This window comes from Heptranchias perlo, chromosome 8 (assembly GCF_035084215.1).
Source record: "Heptranchias perlo isolate sHepPer1 chromosome 8, sHepPer1.hap1, whole genome shotgun sequence".
Taxonomy (NCBI): Eukaryota; Metazoa; Chordata; class Chondrichthyes; order Hexanchiformes; family Hexanchidae; genus Heptranchias; species Heptranchias perlo.
The window spans coordinates 13087078-13104343 of record NC_090332.1 but is presented as its reverse complement, the minus strand read 5'-3'; the positions used below and the strand labels follow the sequence as shown (position 1 = coordinate 13104343).

The following is a 17266-nucleotide window of genomic DNA, read 5'->3' as shown; positions in this document are numbered from 1 at the left end:
TCCATTTGCAAAAATCAGGCTGCAGCTTATCCTAGGAACATAGCAACAGGATTAGTCCATTCAGCCCCTCGAACCTGTTCCATCATTCAATTAGATCATAGCTGATCTGTATCTTAACTCCATTTACCTGCCGTCGTTCCATATCCCTTACTACCCTTGCCTAACAAAAATCTATCCATCACAGTTTTGAAATGTTCAATTGACCCCCAGCCTCAACAGCCTTTTGGGGGAGAGAATTCCAGATTTCCACTACCCTTTGTGTGAGGAAGTGCTTCCTGACATCACCCCTAAAGAGCCTAGCTCTAGTTTTAAGGTTATGCCCCCTTGTACTGGACTCCCCCACTAGAAGAAATAATTTCTCTCTACCTACCCTATCAACTCCTTTAATCATCTTAAACACTTCAATGAGATATCCTCAGGTCTAACTCGTCCACCTGCTTGTACGGAGAAAGATGTGTGGAAAATGTACACCGGTAGTGAGCAGGACCTTCATCTTTGTTTGCAAAGGCAGTAGAGCTTGATACCAACCAGTGTTAGCACAGCGATGATTTCCAGTCAGTTTTGTTTTAAACAGACAATTTCTTTGCCAGTGAAAAGAGATTTTTCCCCTTGTTTGCCAAGTGCTGCAGCAGAGGTATAAAGAATCTGAATTTTTGTGCGACGGAAATACTTTCAGTCAACACTGGAGCCCTAATTAAAATTAAGCTGCCTTGTGCCCTATATTCTATATTGGACCTGAGGTACTGTACAAGTGTGTGCAGACTGCCTTGGGCTCTAGAGGAAATTCCTTTGTGGATGACTAAGCTTTGGGTGTTTGACAGTTCTTACATTTTTAAAAAAAAAGTTTTTTGGAGTAGATTACGAACAGAGGATTGATTCAGACAGCAGCACCTTATTCTCCCCAAAGATACTTATTATTACTAGAGCTGGAATGTTTTTCTTTGGATCAGAGGCGTTTTTTGCCCATATAAGCTTAGAGAAAAAAAAGTATCGAAGGTAACCCAAACTATTTAGAAAAAAACCCAGATGATTAATTATTGAGACAGGGCAAGTTAAATTGCTTTATGCACTCAAAATGTGTTTTTTTAACCCAATTTTCTCCCCTTAAATTCCTCTCCTGAAGGCATCGACTCAAGAAAACATTAAAAATTATGGAATGGGAAAAGGCCATTTGGCCCCTTCAGCCCATTCCCTCCAATGTACCATGTACTAACTACGCTGCCATGGCCTCTACCTATTCTAATCCAAACAATCTTGAGGAAAGTAATTTGAATCCCAAAACCCCCAAACCACTAACCTGCTCCAAATATTCTTGTCGTGTACTGAATGACATACCACAAGCGTTCCATAATTTGTTTAATCACCTACAACCAAATTTATCATTATAATCTTCAATCCCATTTCGGAAGGGGCAATCGGGAGGGTGGTAGTGGCTGGGAGGGAAGATGACGCTGGCGTTCAGAGGTTGGGGGGGTGGGGTGTCAAGGGCGCGATCGTGGGGTGGGGGGGAGGTTGAGGTTGCGATCGGAGGGGGGATGAGCGATGGTCGGCAGCGGTCCTCGGTTTTAATGTGGGGTCACATTCAGGTGATCATCATTAGCAAACTTACCTTGTTGATTGCGGCCTGCAGCCGTCCCATTAAGGACCGCCTGTTAGGCCGCACGTAGATCTGGTTTTCCTGAATGCAGCCGGCGCTGCTGCCTCAGGAAAAGAACAATATTGCAGTGGGGGCCTCAAACAGGTGTTAGGCTCTTTAGTTGAATATGCAAAGGGTCCATTTTAACGGCAGGGCTTCATTTCAAGGGCGCTGGTGAGTTGCCCACCCTAAACAGGCATCCAAAGTTAGCTTACCAGGTTTGGGTAGCACAATATCGGGCTCAGGAAGGGGGAGGGAGGTGTGCGGAGTGGGGTGGAGAGCCTGGAGCGACAGCAACCCGAACTATTTTTGTGCGCTCCGGAGGAGCAGGTCTGCCCCTTTTGCCCCACAAAAATAAGTTTTTACTTACCTTGGAGGGCCTCTGCTTCTAGTCTGAGAGCTTTTATTGAGTGGAGTTTCCCATGGCGGGCCCTAATTAGCATAAGTTCATAAGGCTCTTGACTGAGTCAGGCAGATGCCACAGCCACCCAGCTTCAAGATAGCCATGGGATGGAAAAGGGGCGGTAAGGGGACTTCTTTGATTTTAATGCCCGTATCGCCCAGTTTCCGCTGGGTGGAGGGAGTTAAAATCATCCCCTAGAGGGTTTAACCCACATACTGTATCCACAATTCCATGGGGGGGGAGATTAGTTTCTTGAAAAGTTATTGCATATGTAGGTTCGGACAGTTTAAAGGAGATGTATGAAGAGGATGTTTGGAACTTTTCCCTGATTTCCGTGTCACAACCACGTCTTCCATTATAACGTGCTTCATTATCACACTGGCTCTATCAAAAGACTCTCACGCTTTTGGCTCTGGACTCTAATCATGTTAGATTTTCTGCTGTGTCATGGGACAACCACTCTAGCATTCTCCTCATCGTAATGTGCAGAAATGCTTGGCCCAACTTCCCAAGAAAACTATTAATGAGGGTAAAGTACACAAGTGGCTGTTTTAAAGCCAGACTCTCTAGTCTTTCACTTTCTATCAAAAATGTGGATTATATAACCATTCTTGGTAACCATTTAGATGGATTCTCATAGTGATTTGGATTAAAGGATTAAATTGAACTTAATGATAATCCAGTTTTTAAACCTTTGTAACAGACTGTATTTACGCAATGGTAAAAGTGACATTTGGCAAGTTTCTCAGAGTTCCTTAATCCATCGACTTGAATTGAGACAATGCAAAATAAAAATTTTGAAGGGAATCTTTTGCTGCCTATTACTCTCATTCACACGTTAAGAGAACAGCTCTTGAGTTCAATGTAGAAGCACAGACTCTTCCATTTGACGTGTTTTCACCTGCAATCTATACTCCGTGGGTGGCAGTTGGGTCTATGGCTAAACATAGCATGAACTTCTTTGAATGCTTCAGTGTTGTTACTTCAAATTGCTATGATAGGGCGTTTGCACAAATGATACTAGATTGTAATTTTTTTTCTCCCTTTCCAATTTTCATCCATGTTCTTCTGAAAGCGATGACTTGCCCAGGTAGCCATTTTATTCACCTGTGACCTTGGACAGTGAGTGTTGACTGCGTTGCTTTATCTTGTCCTTACCCATTGAGAAAGGAATAGGGTTAGATGAAGAGGGGTGGGAGGAGGCTTGTGTGGAGCATAAACGCCGGCATGGACCAGTTGGGCCGAATGGCCCATTTCTGTGCTGTACATTCTATGTAATTGGCCATGTGCATCCTTTTCAGGAGGAAAAGGGGGCTAATACAACAATCTTCTCTTGTAGTTTTGTTAGTTTAATCACTAATGTTGAATAGCATTCAGGCACTCAAAAATATGATTTAATGATTATTGTTCTAAGAATACTTTGGATATGGTCAGAGTGATCAACAATCTACAGAAAGTATTAATCATTATTTTAAATGTCAGCCTTAGCTCAGTGGTAGCACTCTTGCCTCTGAGTCAGTAGGTCGTCGGTTCAAGGCCCATTCCAGAGACTAGAGCGCATAATCCAGGCTGACACTTCAGGGCAGTAATGAGGGAGTGCTGCACTGCTGGACGTACCGTCTTTCTGATGAGACATTAAATCAAGCCTGTCCTCTTTGGTGGATGTAAAAGATCCCATGCTCTATTCAAAGGAGAGCAGGAGAGTTTTCCCGGGTCCTGGCCAACATTTATCCCTCAACCAACACTTAAACAGATTATCTGGTCATTTATTTGTGGGACCTTGCTGTGTGCAAATTGGCTGCTGCGTTTCCTACATTACAACAGTGACTACACTTTAAAAGTACTTCATTGACTGTAAAGTGCTTTTCGATGTCCTGAGGTCGTGAAAGGCGCTGTATAAATGCAAGTCTTTCTTTTTTTCAACTTTTAATCATCTTATAAAGAATCTCAGCAATTGAAATCATCCATACACCTGCATCTGTAATCAGTCTATCCTTAACATCCATTTGTTGCATCAGCTACTTAACAATATTCATTTGGATTGTTGCCAAAGGTTTAAGACTCCATAAAACTGTGGGTTTCAACCTTTTTTATGAAGTAGGTGTGATAGGTTAATGCCACCACCCATGATGGCTTAAATGCAGTATAACCATAAACAGAGATTGTCTAGCTATCATATCATGTGTCTTTGAAACCATGGTAGATCTCCTCCCATTTTAACACATTGTGTGCACTGAATATCCCCAGCATGCTGAGGTGATAGTCAATGAGGGACAATGTATCATTTGCAAAGATGGTTTCACAGCCCACCTTTGGATGGCACCAAGGCCATAAAATGCATGAAGTGTGTTATTCCCAACATTCACTGTCAGAGATCACTCCTCAGCTACAAAATTTAGCATGAAGTACCATCTAACAACAGGGGCCACTTGTGTGGAGTTGTGGCGCCAAAACAAAATAAAACACAAGCAAGAAGAAAAATTACTATAAATAAAATGTTAAAGTTAGTTCTTGACCATCTGTTGGTAGAACTCTTTGGGAAGAATGCACAAGAGTTTTCCGAGGTTACTCAGGAAATTTTGAAATTAAAAAAAACAGAAAATATTTGAAATACAAAGCAGGGCTGTCAACATTTAAAAAGAGAAAAGATGGTAAGCTAATGTTGCAGGTAATGATTCTTCGTCAGAACAGGTTTTTAGAAAAACAAATTGTAGCCCTGCAGCCCTCCGAGATCTCTGCACTCCTTCATTTCTTGCCTCTTGCGCATCCCCGATCACTCCACCATTGGCGGCCATGCCTTCAGCGGCCCAGGCCCTAAGCTCTGGAATTCCCTCTCTGCCTCCCTGCCTTTCCCTCCTCCTTTAAGACGCTCCTTAAAACCTACCTCTGTGACCCCCGTCTAATATCTCCTTATGTGGCTCGAGGTCAAATTTTGTTTTTATAATCGCCCCTGTGACGCGCCTTGGGATGTTTTACAACGTTAAAGGTGCTATGTAAATGCAAGATATTGTTTTGTAGTCCTTTTTCAGCTGTGCTGGTTAATCTCATAAAAGTAACCTTGCAATACCTGAGCTGAACAGCTTTAGGAGGTTTCCACTCCTGTACTCGTGGTGTGCGCTGGAAGCACATATTGGGAAATTGCGCACCCTCAGCCCGTGATTTTCCAGCCACTAATTTTAATGGGTGAAAAATCATGGGCTGCCCATCTGTAATTTCTTGATGTGCGTTGCCAGTATGTGCCAGGAGCTCAAGAGTAGAAAACCTCTCTACTGTCCAATACATACATCGACAGACTAGTAGTTGACATTTGAAACAAAAAAAAACAGTAGTACAGTGTCAGTTTTGTTAGCATTTACAGGAAGGGCTTAAACTCAGTAAAGCAATAAAATGCAAATCTTAAAATTTGCAAGTTTTTATTTCTCTTTAACATTTATTTTCCTCCAAGACAATGGAAAAACGAGCAGTAGAACCGTGTCAGCTTTTTTACAGAGTCGTTGGAATAAAAAGGGACTTGTAATATTGAAAACGACATTTCTGTGGAAAAAAGGAGAGTTGGGCTTCAGAGGCAGCTGAATGAGGCTGATAGGTGTATTCTGTAGCACCTATTAATGATGGTCTTGAAATACGAATTTCGTTTTAGAGACAAAAATCAATAGCGATATTGTCTTTTAGAAAACACGTCTGCTTTCAACAGAAAGAAGAGCTCTCGTGTATGGAATATCAATTAGCTGTGATTGGCATTTTCTTTTTTCCCCTCTTTTTTAAGTGTAAGAATGGTCGGTTGCTGTTTTCTTCAGTGTAATTAAATGGTATGGCGATGCAGAGCCAATAAGAATGGACTCTCTCCTCTTGTATTCATATATGTACTACATTCTGCAGTAATGCTATTAAAAAAAATAATAGTATTTCCTCATTGATCTAAGAAAAGTATCATAGATGTATCAAAGCACATGCCCAGGAGCGTTTAAAAGCTTCCTGTCAATAGTGACAGCATTTTAAAGGCTTTTTGGGTTCCGTTTTCAATAGATTTGTTTATTAAAGTTGGCATTTTTTAAAGAAATGAAGAATGTTGAAACAGAGGCCTATGGAACGTGGTAGGATGCTCGTGTGATTACATCAAGGCTACATTGCAGATACTTTAATGAAATTAAAGCATATGTGCTAACCTTGAATGAGCAAAAGTTGGCACAGCCCCCATAAACTTGACAACTCGAGAATGGCCCTGATTTATAAGCCTGTGACCTGTGAAAACAAGTTGTTACATAGGCGTGTACCTTAAGCTGTAAATATACTCAACATTCCGTCACTTCAATTCGAGGTAAAAAAACGTAAGCCCAAGGAAAGCCTGAAGCGGAGACAGACATGTTGAAGGCACAAAAGGTATTTTTCTACTGGGAACTGGAGACTTGCTCCCTGCCTCCCTCCCCAAAAAAATTTATTTTTGATACTTCCAAATGACAGTGGTTGGCCTCTATGTTAAAAGTAGGTTGATGATTGATGTCATCATTCTTTTAAAAGCTGCACATTGCTGGGAATTCATTATTTTCCAGACTAAGATTGTTTGTATTGTTTAGAGATAGTCGGCCTATATATTTGACTAACTGTTGATGTATGGATAGATTAACCTTTAGAGCAGTGAATGTCCTTACTAGTTTTCGATATACACTTTTATTGTCAAATATTATCTTGTTGTAAATTTCTTACGCAGAATGATACCATATTAGACACACCACAGGTGACTTGTGAAATCTGATCTTTTGATAAAACAGAACAGAAAATTGTCATCTTGCTCTAACATGTGCTCTTTTCAAAGTTTGTTTTTTAACCTTTGCCTTCTTCCCTCATGGGTCTTCCCAGGCCATGCTTCATCCATGGCTTAGAAAGAGGCTGACCTGATGGGCAACCTGCTCTGTTCTGAAACTGGCTTCTAGGAGTTACATCAAATTTCCCCATTCCTTCCACCCACCCTCCCCCATCCCATGCAGAACCATCTGGGATGTTCTTGGTGCTTGTACGTAATGATACAGCGCAGGTCAGGAGCTTAGCACAGGAAAGGGGGAGGATCAGTAGTTATAGCAGTACGAAACTGCATCAACAATAACAATATAGCGCCTTTAACGTAGTAAAATAACCCAAGGCACTTCATAGGAGCGATTATCAAACAAAATTTGACACCGAGCCACATAAGGAGATATTAGGACAGGTGACCAAAAGCTTGGTCAAAGAGGTAGGTTTTAAAGAACGTCTTAAAGGAGGAGAGAGAGGTAGAGGGGTGGAAAGGTTTAGGGAGGGAATTCCAGAGCTTAGGGCTTAGGCAGCTGAAGGCACGGCCGACAATGGTGGAGTGATTTAAAATTGGGGATGCGCAAGAGGCCAGAATTGGAGGAGCACACAGAGATCTCGGAGGGTTGTAGGGTTGGAGGAGGTCACAAGTAGGGAGGGGTGAGATCACGGAGGGATTTGAAAACAAGGCTGAGTATTTTAAAATCGAGGTGTTGCTGGAAAGGGAGCCAATACCGGCCACCATTCCACGGTGCCACACTTTGGTGTACCAATGTGGTGGACCAGAGTGCTGTTTAACTTGTTCCAAAGCTTTTTCTTTGGATATTGCAGCCCTGTGATGGTTAAATATATCACACTGATCATGGCATGTGTGAGCACTAAAAGCAGGCAGAATTAATGGAAGTTTACCGAGTACGTAGCTTGAAGAAGAACTTCAGTGATCTGTTAAATTACACATGGGAAGTCGTTATGCAGCCTAAAAGGATTTTCTGCATTGAAACCACATTGAATTGTCACTGCATGCACTAGGTACATGAGAGAACGCAGCTTAAGCACTGGGTGAAAGTATCCCAGTAAAATCCTTTTATTAACAAGAGAAAGGGGTTGCTTTTCCTCTTCCTTTCTCCCTCTGTACCTTTCTTTCTGCCTTTCATCCACGTCTGTCTGTGTCTGTCTCTGTCTGTTTGTATGTTTCTGTCTGTCCCTTTGTCTGTCTCATTTTTGTTTCTCTCCGTCTACTGTCTCTTTCTCTCCATCTCTTTCTCTCCCTCAATGCATGGATAACATGAATGTAAGCAGGCTATTTATCTTGGACTGTGAGTACAGAACCAGAGAACATGAGTGGGACTGGAAATTAGAACAAATATGTTTCCCCACAGATCTACGGAACAGTTCCTCAGCTAAAACAGTTAATGCAGTGTCAATTAAGTCCCCTAAAACAGCTGGATAAATATCCGGTTAGGAACAGGTTGAAGAGTAAATATAACTTAAGGTGATCAAATAGTTTAAGGAATGTGGTGGTTCCTGAACTGCTGGAACGATGGAGAGTCCTGCCACAGAAAGCAACTGGTCAGGGAATGACAATGTAGGACATAAGGTTAGATAGATTTTAAGAATATTTTTGCTGAATTATCTTTGGTGGGACAGGGAGAACTTTGTAGAACCTTCCCACAGGAGATTAAGTTGGATAGAATCAATGAGAGGGCAAATTGTACATGATTGGTGAAGAGCTTTGTGGACTGAGTGTGGTCTTTTCTTGTTTGTTCTGTGGTTTTTTATGATCTTGAATCTCTACAAACTCAATTTATAGACCAAACCGAGGTCTTTTGAACTGTTTAAATACAATTGCCGAAAAATAGTCATGATCGCCAGAGTAATTAAAATTTTAAATCTATCCAAATTACGTAATTGTTTTACTTTGTATTTTTGATGTATAAAAATGAATATTCTACATCTAAAAGGAAAAGTTCTGTACTTCTGTTTCTTCTGGCATGTTGAATTGTCTCTAAGGCCTGTTATCCTTAGCTGGATTTTGGCAAGAGATGAAACAGAGCACCATCTATCGTCAGTGGAAAAGGGATCACGCATCATTGGATCTCCTACATTAGTTACTCTGGTGTAAAAGTCACATCCCTATTTAATTTGCACTCCCAGATATACACGCACTAATTCTTGCCCCTTGCGCATCAACGATTTTCATCGGTCCACCGTTGGCGGCCGTGCCTTCAGCTGCCTAGGTCCTAAGCTCTGGAATTCCCTCCCCAAACCTCTCCGCCTCTCTACCCCTCTCTTCCCCTTTAAGACGCACCTTAAAACCTACCATTTTGACCAAGCTTTTGATCACTTGTCGTAATATCTCCTGATAGGATTGGATGAAGAGGGATGGGAAGAGGCTCGTGTGGAGCATAAACACTGGCATAGACCATTTGGGCCGAATGGCCTGTTTCTATGCTGTAAATTCTATGTAATTCTACGTGGCTCAGAGCCACATTTTATTTGATAACACTCCTATGAAGCGCCTTGGGATGTTTTACTACGTTAAAGGCGCTATATAACTGCACGTTGTTAGTTGTAGTAAAACCTACATGATACAAGACCTATACGCAAGATTCTGTGGTGCTGAAGATTATAGGACTAAAAATCTGGGCTGAAAACTTTGGTGTTAAATTGCTGTGTTGCACTCACTGTTGGGTTTATCTTTTCAGTGGTTTGCCACTTGCCTTGCATGAACGGAGGACAGTGCACTTCCAGGAACAAATGCCAGTGCTCTCCTAATTTTACTGGCAAGCTCTGCCACATCCCGGTACAGTCTTCAAATGGCCAATGGCAGCACCACCAGCAGCAGTATCAGCACCAGCAGCATCCTGGCAAAGCTCCAACCTCTTCAGTAGTTCATTCTATGCACACATTGCCGCTGTCAGTTGGAGGAAAGCCTGGCCTACAAAGTAAGGTTAATTTTTCCTTTAACCTCACAACCGCTCCATGTATTTTTTTTTTCGGCCTACAGGCAACTTATCTGACTGGAAAGTTACAGCAAAAGCAGAACATTTTAAGCAGTTCATTTCAGTACAGTTCGTGTCATTCTTTCAGGTTTAATAATTGCTGTAATAATCGAGCGAGAAAATTGAGAAATCTTCATGTCGTACAATAGAATTTATAAAACTAATATGAATGGCCCAGATTATGATCCAGATTAAAGCCCGTGAGCAAAATAAGGTAGCAAACGTATTCCCGCAGACCTTTTTCCAATGATATCTAAACCATCAGCCCCTCCTTGCACTTTCATGGATGCTTATAAACAGAATGTTGAGTAGGTTTTTGCAGATGCAGCTGATGAGAAAAGGACACTCAAGTTCTGCCGGACAGTCACTTTTCTTTTCAGAGGCTGAAAGATCTGCTGTGTGTGAGGTGGTGAAATTTAGTGGGAGGAATAAGGAGACCACATACTGCTTGGAAAATAAGAGTCAAAATGGGGCAGAGGAGCAAAGGGATCTAGAGGTACAGATACACAAATCACTAAAAGTAGCGACGCAGGTTAATAAGGCCATTAAAAAAAGCAAAGCACTGGGGTTCGTTTCTAGAGGGATAGAATTGAAAAACCGAGAAGTTATGTTAAAATTGTAAAGAACCTTGGTTAGACCACACTTGGACTACCGTGCACAGTTCTGGTCTCCATATTATAAAAAGGATATCGAGGCATTGGAGAAGGTGCAAAAAAGATTCACAAGGATGATACCAGAACTGAGACGATATACTTAACAGGAAAGGCTGAACAGGCTGGAGCTCTTTTCTCTACAAAAGAGAAGGCTGAGGGGTGACCTGATAGAGGCCTTAGGAACAGGAGTAGGCCATTTAGTCCCTCTAGCCTGTTCCGCCATTCAGTGAGATGGTGGCTGATCTGTGCTCTAACTCCATATACCTGCCTCAGCCCCATATCCCTTAATACCTTTGGTTAACAAAAATGTGTCTATCTCAGATTTAAAATGAACAATTGAGCTAGCAATAAACTGCTGTTTGCGGAAGAGAGTTCCAAACTTCTACCACCCTTTGCGTGTAGAAGTGTTTCCTAACTTTACTCCTGAAAGTCCTGGCTCTAATATTTAGACTATGTCCCCTAGTCCTGGACTCCCGAACCAGCAGAAATAGCTTCTCTCTATCTACCCTATCAGTTCCCTTAATATCTTGAAAACTTCAATCAAATCATCCCTTAATCTTCTAAATTCCAGGGAATACAACCCTAGTTTGTGTAATCGCTCCTTTAAGATAATGAAAAGGTTTGATAGGGTCGACGTACAGAAAATGTTTCCACTTGTGGGGGATCCAAAACTAGAGGTCATAAATATAAGATGGTTACTAATAAATCCAATAGGGAATTGTGCTGTAGACTCGATATAACTCAATGTGTTTCCAGCATTTTCTGTTTTTGTTTCAGATTTGCAGGTTTTTTTCTTCTCTGCATTTGCTAATTAAAGAATGATTCTAGGAAGCAGTCTAACCATACCAAAACCAATAGTATGAATCATACAATATAAAGACAGATTTTGTGAGACACTCCAACCGTTCTTAAAAATGCGTGAACTTGCCAGTGAAGTATAATTAATAAAGGAAACCTAAACGTCAAGCAGCACTGCTCTAATAAAAAAAACACTAGACAAAACTCAGTGGAGATAAGAGAAATCTTTCCTAGCAAATCTTTGATAGCATACTGTTTGGTTTCTCGTTACATATTTTAAGCTTGCAGTTTTTATTACCATATTTGTGTTTCAAATTTCTCTGCCGGTATTATGGTATTGACAATCACACATATCTTAACTGTTAACAATTTCCTGAGGGTAAAACCTAGATAGTTGTGGTTCCAAACATTAACTACAAATCAGAACGAATGTTTTGCTCTTCTCATAGCATAGTGTATAAGGAGAAGGTGCTGTGTGGTATTAAATTATATAGACACACAGAAGGCTGCAAATCTGATTTCCTGGCCTGTGCTGAGTTAACTAATCTCAACATTGTAACTCTCCTGTGTATATTGTATAACGCACTGTTTATATCAAGATGTCACCCTCTTGTGTCTATTGTTATGAAAAGCACTGTTTTACAGAGGTGTAATGTTATGATATATACTTTGGTTAGTTTCATATACAATGTGATTTACCTTGAAAATAAATTTTATACGGGTAGCAATCTATTTTTGAATAATGATTCTTACAATGCTTACTCATCAGCCTTATGTTTTTTTCCCCTTCCATGACAATACAGTGAAGTTCCCTCCTAACATAGTGAATATCCATGTTAAACACCCACCTGAGGCAACTGTACAGATCCACCAGGTATCCAGGGTAGACAGTTCCTCCGTGTCACAGAAGGTGAAGGGTGTCAAGTCAAACCAACAGCAGATTTCTTACAGTGTTCAAAATCCTTCCGTACCTCATGTACCGAATTCTGTCTACACTCACCACCAGCAAGTACGAACTCATCAATATCCCAGAATTCAATCAAAGTTGGGACGCTGCTTCCAGGAAACTGCAGGTACACAGGTGAGACACTGTAGGCCTATTGCCCGTTTCTTTGTTATATATGCAGCAATGTGCCATTGTCGGATTTAAACATTTAATGGTGAACCTTCCAGGTAGACACCACAGAAATGGATTCTTATACTGCCTACTAGACAGCTAATCAACATAATATAAATAAAGATTGATGTCGTGCTGATGGTCTCTATTAGGTGTCACCGTCACATTTAGTAATTACTGTATTCAATCACATTTGCAAAACTGTGCTGTAGGCATCTAGAGGCAGGAAATGGTTTCTGCAACAGATTTTCATCCACTGTGTCTTCTGAAATCTTATTTTGGACTCATTAAGATGGGAGCTGGGAGTCTGACTAGACTTCAGATTTCTGAATGCTAGATCTAACTATGGCTTGAGGGCACATTCTGAATCTTTAGAAAATGAATGGCTGATATATTTATTCACAAGTGGTTTATTTTAATAACCCAGCACCTCACATCCTTTTAACCTGTTTATACCACATACTCTTCTGTTAATAGGTTAAAATCTAAGGTACTTCAAGTCCTATTTTTATATGCGTTGCACTGCTGTTAAGTGTATAACAAACTTTCCATTTGTTGCTTTGGCCGACTAAAGATTTCTGTCAAGTTGATGCATATAAATCCTTAATGAACTTAATTGCACACCTTGGCCTGATTATCTAGTTGACACTGGTATTCATATAGGTAGGGATGAGAAAATATTTAAAACTGAAATTTTGTTTTATGTTGGAATTGAGAACTGATTTTGTTTGGCTTTTTTGTACAAGAATATTTTAGTTTGATTTCTTTTTTTTTGTAAATGCAGTTGGCGGTGATTTCTACTCTGTGGAATTCAGTCCCTAAACCTCTCCACTAATCCACCTCTCTCCTGTCTTTTAAAAATGTTCTCAAAACCCATCTCATCAACCAAGCTTTCAATCACACCTAATCTCTCCCTTCCTGACTCATTGTTTGCTTTCCTTATGCCTATTTATGAAGCGCCTACGGAATTTATTAATGTTAAAGGCGCTACATAAATGAAAGTTATTGTTGCTTGTTTTCACCCTTAGTGTGAACAATTAAAGTGTGCGTGGTGAAATTAATGTTTTAATTTTATTCTTCCCCTACTTTGCTGGAGCAGGTGAGAGAGAGAGTGTGGATTTATATTACACGGTTGCTGTGGGCTGTCAGCACTAACTTTTCACCTTTTAACTTTAAAACTATTCTCCAAATTGTAACTAGACTTCACAATGTTAATCCCCTCATCAGAGACTGGGTTCCTTTTGAAGAGTAATTAGCTTGGACACATTCATGAGCCATGTTTATATAATGTGTGTTAACTCAATCATTTCTGAAATTTCACCAAAACTGGGAGATGATTCCTCTTGCTGTTCCTTGGCTTTGTTTCAAGTCCAAGTCTTGATAAGCACACAATGGGGTCGATTTTAGGATGTCCGAGCGGGTGCGTTCGTGGAGGGTGTGCTCCGAAAATTCGGGATTCCCAGGGCGGGTCTGGAGCCCGGCTCCAACCCGCCCACTTCCGGGTTCCCCAATGATGCGCTTAGATGCGAGCGCAGCCCCCGCACGCGGGACTCCCACCGTCAATTAAAGCCGGCGGGATCCCACTTATACCAATTAATTTGATAGTTCAGGTCGTTTGCAGATCTGATTGGAAGGATATTTTAGGAGGGGTGGGATTTTCATCCAAACTGAGCGTGTTTTCTGTACTGGGGGAAACACTCCCAGTTCAAACAGACATGCTGCAGCCACTGGAGGAGGCCTCATCCACATCTGCCACCCATATTGAGGAGGAGGAGGAGCAACCCATGGGCAGAACAGCGGCTCACCTGGCTGCTCGTGAGGCCAGGGAGTCACTGATATATGAACGGTTCTCCTAACATCAGACAGTGTGAAGAGTCCAGTCCTCATCACCTGGACAGAGGAGCGGCCACACCAGCCCCCTCCCCCGCCCCCCCGCACAAAATAGTGGTGCAACCACACCTACACCCACTGTAGAATGACCCAATGGGTGGCATCAAGTGTGCATGTTCATGGTGAACCTCATAAAAGGGATTTATTGCACAAGTCAGTCAAGAATGGGCAAGACGTGGCAGTAGTGGTGATAATAATAAGATTTATTGTGAATGTGAAAGAACACAAATATAAATAAAAAACATGACAAATTGTCAAACACCCTTGTGCATCCCCTTTGTGCTCGCAAAACCTTTGGCTTATGCTTCTTACTACTCCTATATGGTGCTTCCCCTGTGGAGCAGAGGTAGTGGTAGGTTGCTCTTGTTCATGCCCTGACCGATTAGATGCTTTGCACGACGCCCTCTGGGTTTCGGTACCCATGAGGACCCCTCCAAAGACTGCTCCACCTGAACCTGTGCAGGGGCAGATTCGACCACCTGGAGAGGAGGCAGCATTGCGGGTATTGGTTGAGAGGGGGGCAATGGGTGAGACATGGAAGCGCTTTGAGTGGCGTCCCCACTTCCATGTCCCCTTTTGCCATCATCTCTCTCCCGGGCATTCTGGCATCTCTTCTCCTATCAAGGCAAAAGACAGAGAGGTGTGATTGAGTGATGGTTGCATAGTGACCCGCTGCATGCATTGGTGTGGGTGGGGGTGACCGTGAGGGAGATGCTTGGGAGGGTGCGTGTGAGACATGGCCATGAGATTGTATGAGGATTGGGTTGCGTGGTAGTGTTTGAATGGGAAGTGGGGCGGTGAGTAAGTGCAGGCAAGGTGAGGATGATGGTTGAGTGGATGTGAGGAGTGATGCGATTACGTTGTGGTGGCAGTGCAGAAAGTGTTGTGTGGTGGTGGAGGTGATGTGGAAGACGGAGTGTGGGAGAATGCGTAAGTATACTCATTTTGGCTGACCTGGTGAGGTCATTAAAGCGCTTCCTGCACTGGACCCAGGTTTGAGAGATGTTACTGCTGCTGCTGACCTCCTCTGCCACCTCGAGCCAGACCTTCTTGGTGGCAGAGGCAGGCCACTTCATCCCGTCCACTGGGAAAAACGTTTCCCTCCTCCTCCTCACCCCATTGAGCAGCACCTGGAGTGAGGAGTCAGAGAACTTTGGAGCAGCCTTGCCTCTGGCCTACTCCACGCTGCCAATTTGGTTGTTTGCTGCAGCAGGAGCATTGGAGGACTGCCCCTTTAAATAGGGCTCCTCCTGCTGACAGCCTCTGATGCGGGTGCGCAGTGCGCCCGCTGCGCAGGTCTAGAACGGGAAACCCAGAAGCCAAGGTAAGTGCCTTCAATTAGGCTGCGAACGCGGAGCACCCCGATTTCACATTACCCACGCGCCCAGTCGACCCCCCGCTGCCAACCCGCCTCCCTCCTAATATCGGGCCCAATGTCTCAGATCATTGCTCTGTAAATGTTCAGCACTAACCTTTTCACTTCATTAACATCTTAGGGATGAAATTCCTATCTGTGCTAACTTTAAAAAAAATAAAGACATAAGTATAAAGTAGTTGACTACTGCTTTTTATTTGCAACTACATTTTTGCTAAGTCAGGAATTTACCTCCTCCCCCACACCCCAAATCTGACTTTCCCTAAACTCAATGTGGAACTTTCTCTCATCAAGTGCATGATTCATTTGGATATTTTAGTTATGTGATTTCCCTCGTGTTCTCCTTGGAGTATCCTGTACCTTCCACTTCTCCTGGCTGAGATGGAATCAGAGACCTGCACCTAGATCTTCACCAGTGCCAGTGTATTATCAGTCACAAGGAAGGGTGCAAGAATAGCCAGCTGCAATTGTCCCCTTCCCTGATGTTCCATTTTTCTTCCTGTGGAGAAGTGTCTGAGGTGTTTGCATTTTCCCAAGGGGAATATGTGGATGAAAGCAGAAACTTACCGAATGTAGAATTGTTGACAAATATGTCACAGGGCATAACAACCCCAACTATACCACAAGACTTAACAAAACTTACACATAGCTTCCTCTTCATCACAAACTAAATTGGCTTCTCAAATTAATATGGTGGGATCTTCATGTTGGTGTAAGTTATCGTTAAAGTCAACTGTCCTAAACATTATACTTAATTTGTGTTGTGCTGAAAATTGACGATTATTCCAATATGCTGAGTTTGTTTAGAATTCCACTATAATCGGAGTCAGCATGACACACTAGTATTCCTAATTATTTTGGCGCAGTACATCTTTTTATATCTTGCCTTCTTTTGTCACATGTGAGGTCTCTCAATTTTCAATTCAGATACCGATTTTGTCCATGCTATGTTTGTCTAATCCTATCTTTTACATTTCATTCTTGTGTCAAACTTGTGTAACTCATTTCAGCAATTCATTTCATGGTTCTTTTATGGTGATGGTCTTGTTGTTTGAGTTCCTCCTACGACTACCAATTTGTCACATGTGCCTTCAGGCAGGAAGACAGGATGGTGAAATGTGCTGACTTCTCTATGGCCTCTGCTAGAAACTGAAAATTGATGCACGGCTGGGTGAAAATGGTTCTTCCTAAAATGATTGAACATTCCACTACTGTACATCATTGGGCAGTATATTAATACACAAACACATGAAAAGGAAGATCAGGAAAGGAGCAGCTGGTCCTTTGAGTCTGTTCCATTCTGGATGGTGTAACTTCTGCACACCATTACCCCCTGCCCCCCCCCCCCACCACTGCTCAATCACGCATTCTCCTGCGGAGGTACAAAAGACAGAGAAAACCTGTAGACCAATTTAGGAGATCATGGTGACACAACGGTCAATGACCCTCCTACCGTCGATGTGTAGAGGTATTTGCCACTCTCAGGAACTTGTCCAGCTCCCTTTTGATTGCTTGCAGTGAATCAGCACTCACTGCACAAGTGGCAACTTATTCCAGAGGTCGATGACCTTCTGTGAAAAGGAGTACCTCCTAGCATCTAACCTAGTTTG

General features: G+C 42.2%; 1 protein-coding gene across 6 annotated transcripts in view; it reads left to right on the top strand.

Annotated features, from left to right (window-relative positions):
- ltbp1 (latent transforming growth factor beta binding protein 1) overlaps positions 1-17266 on the top strand; it is a 304945-nt gene that overhangs the window by 94167 nt on the left and 193512 nt on the right. For all 6 annotated transcript variants that reach the window (XM_067988679.1, XM_067988681.1, XM_067988683.1 and 3 more), the window contains 2 exons: positions 9527-9766; positions 12078-12355. In XM_067988679.1, coding sequence (XP_067844780.1) covers positions 9527-9766; positions 12078-12355 — 518 coding nt within the window. The remainder of the gene's footprint in view (positions 1-9526; positions 9767-12077; positions 12356-17266) is intronic.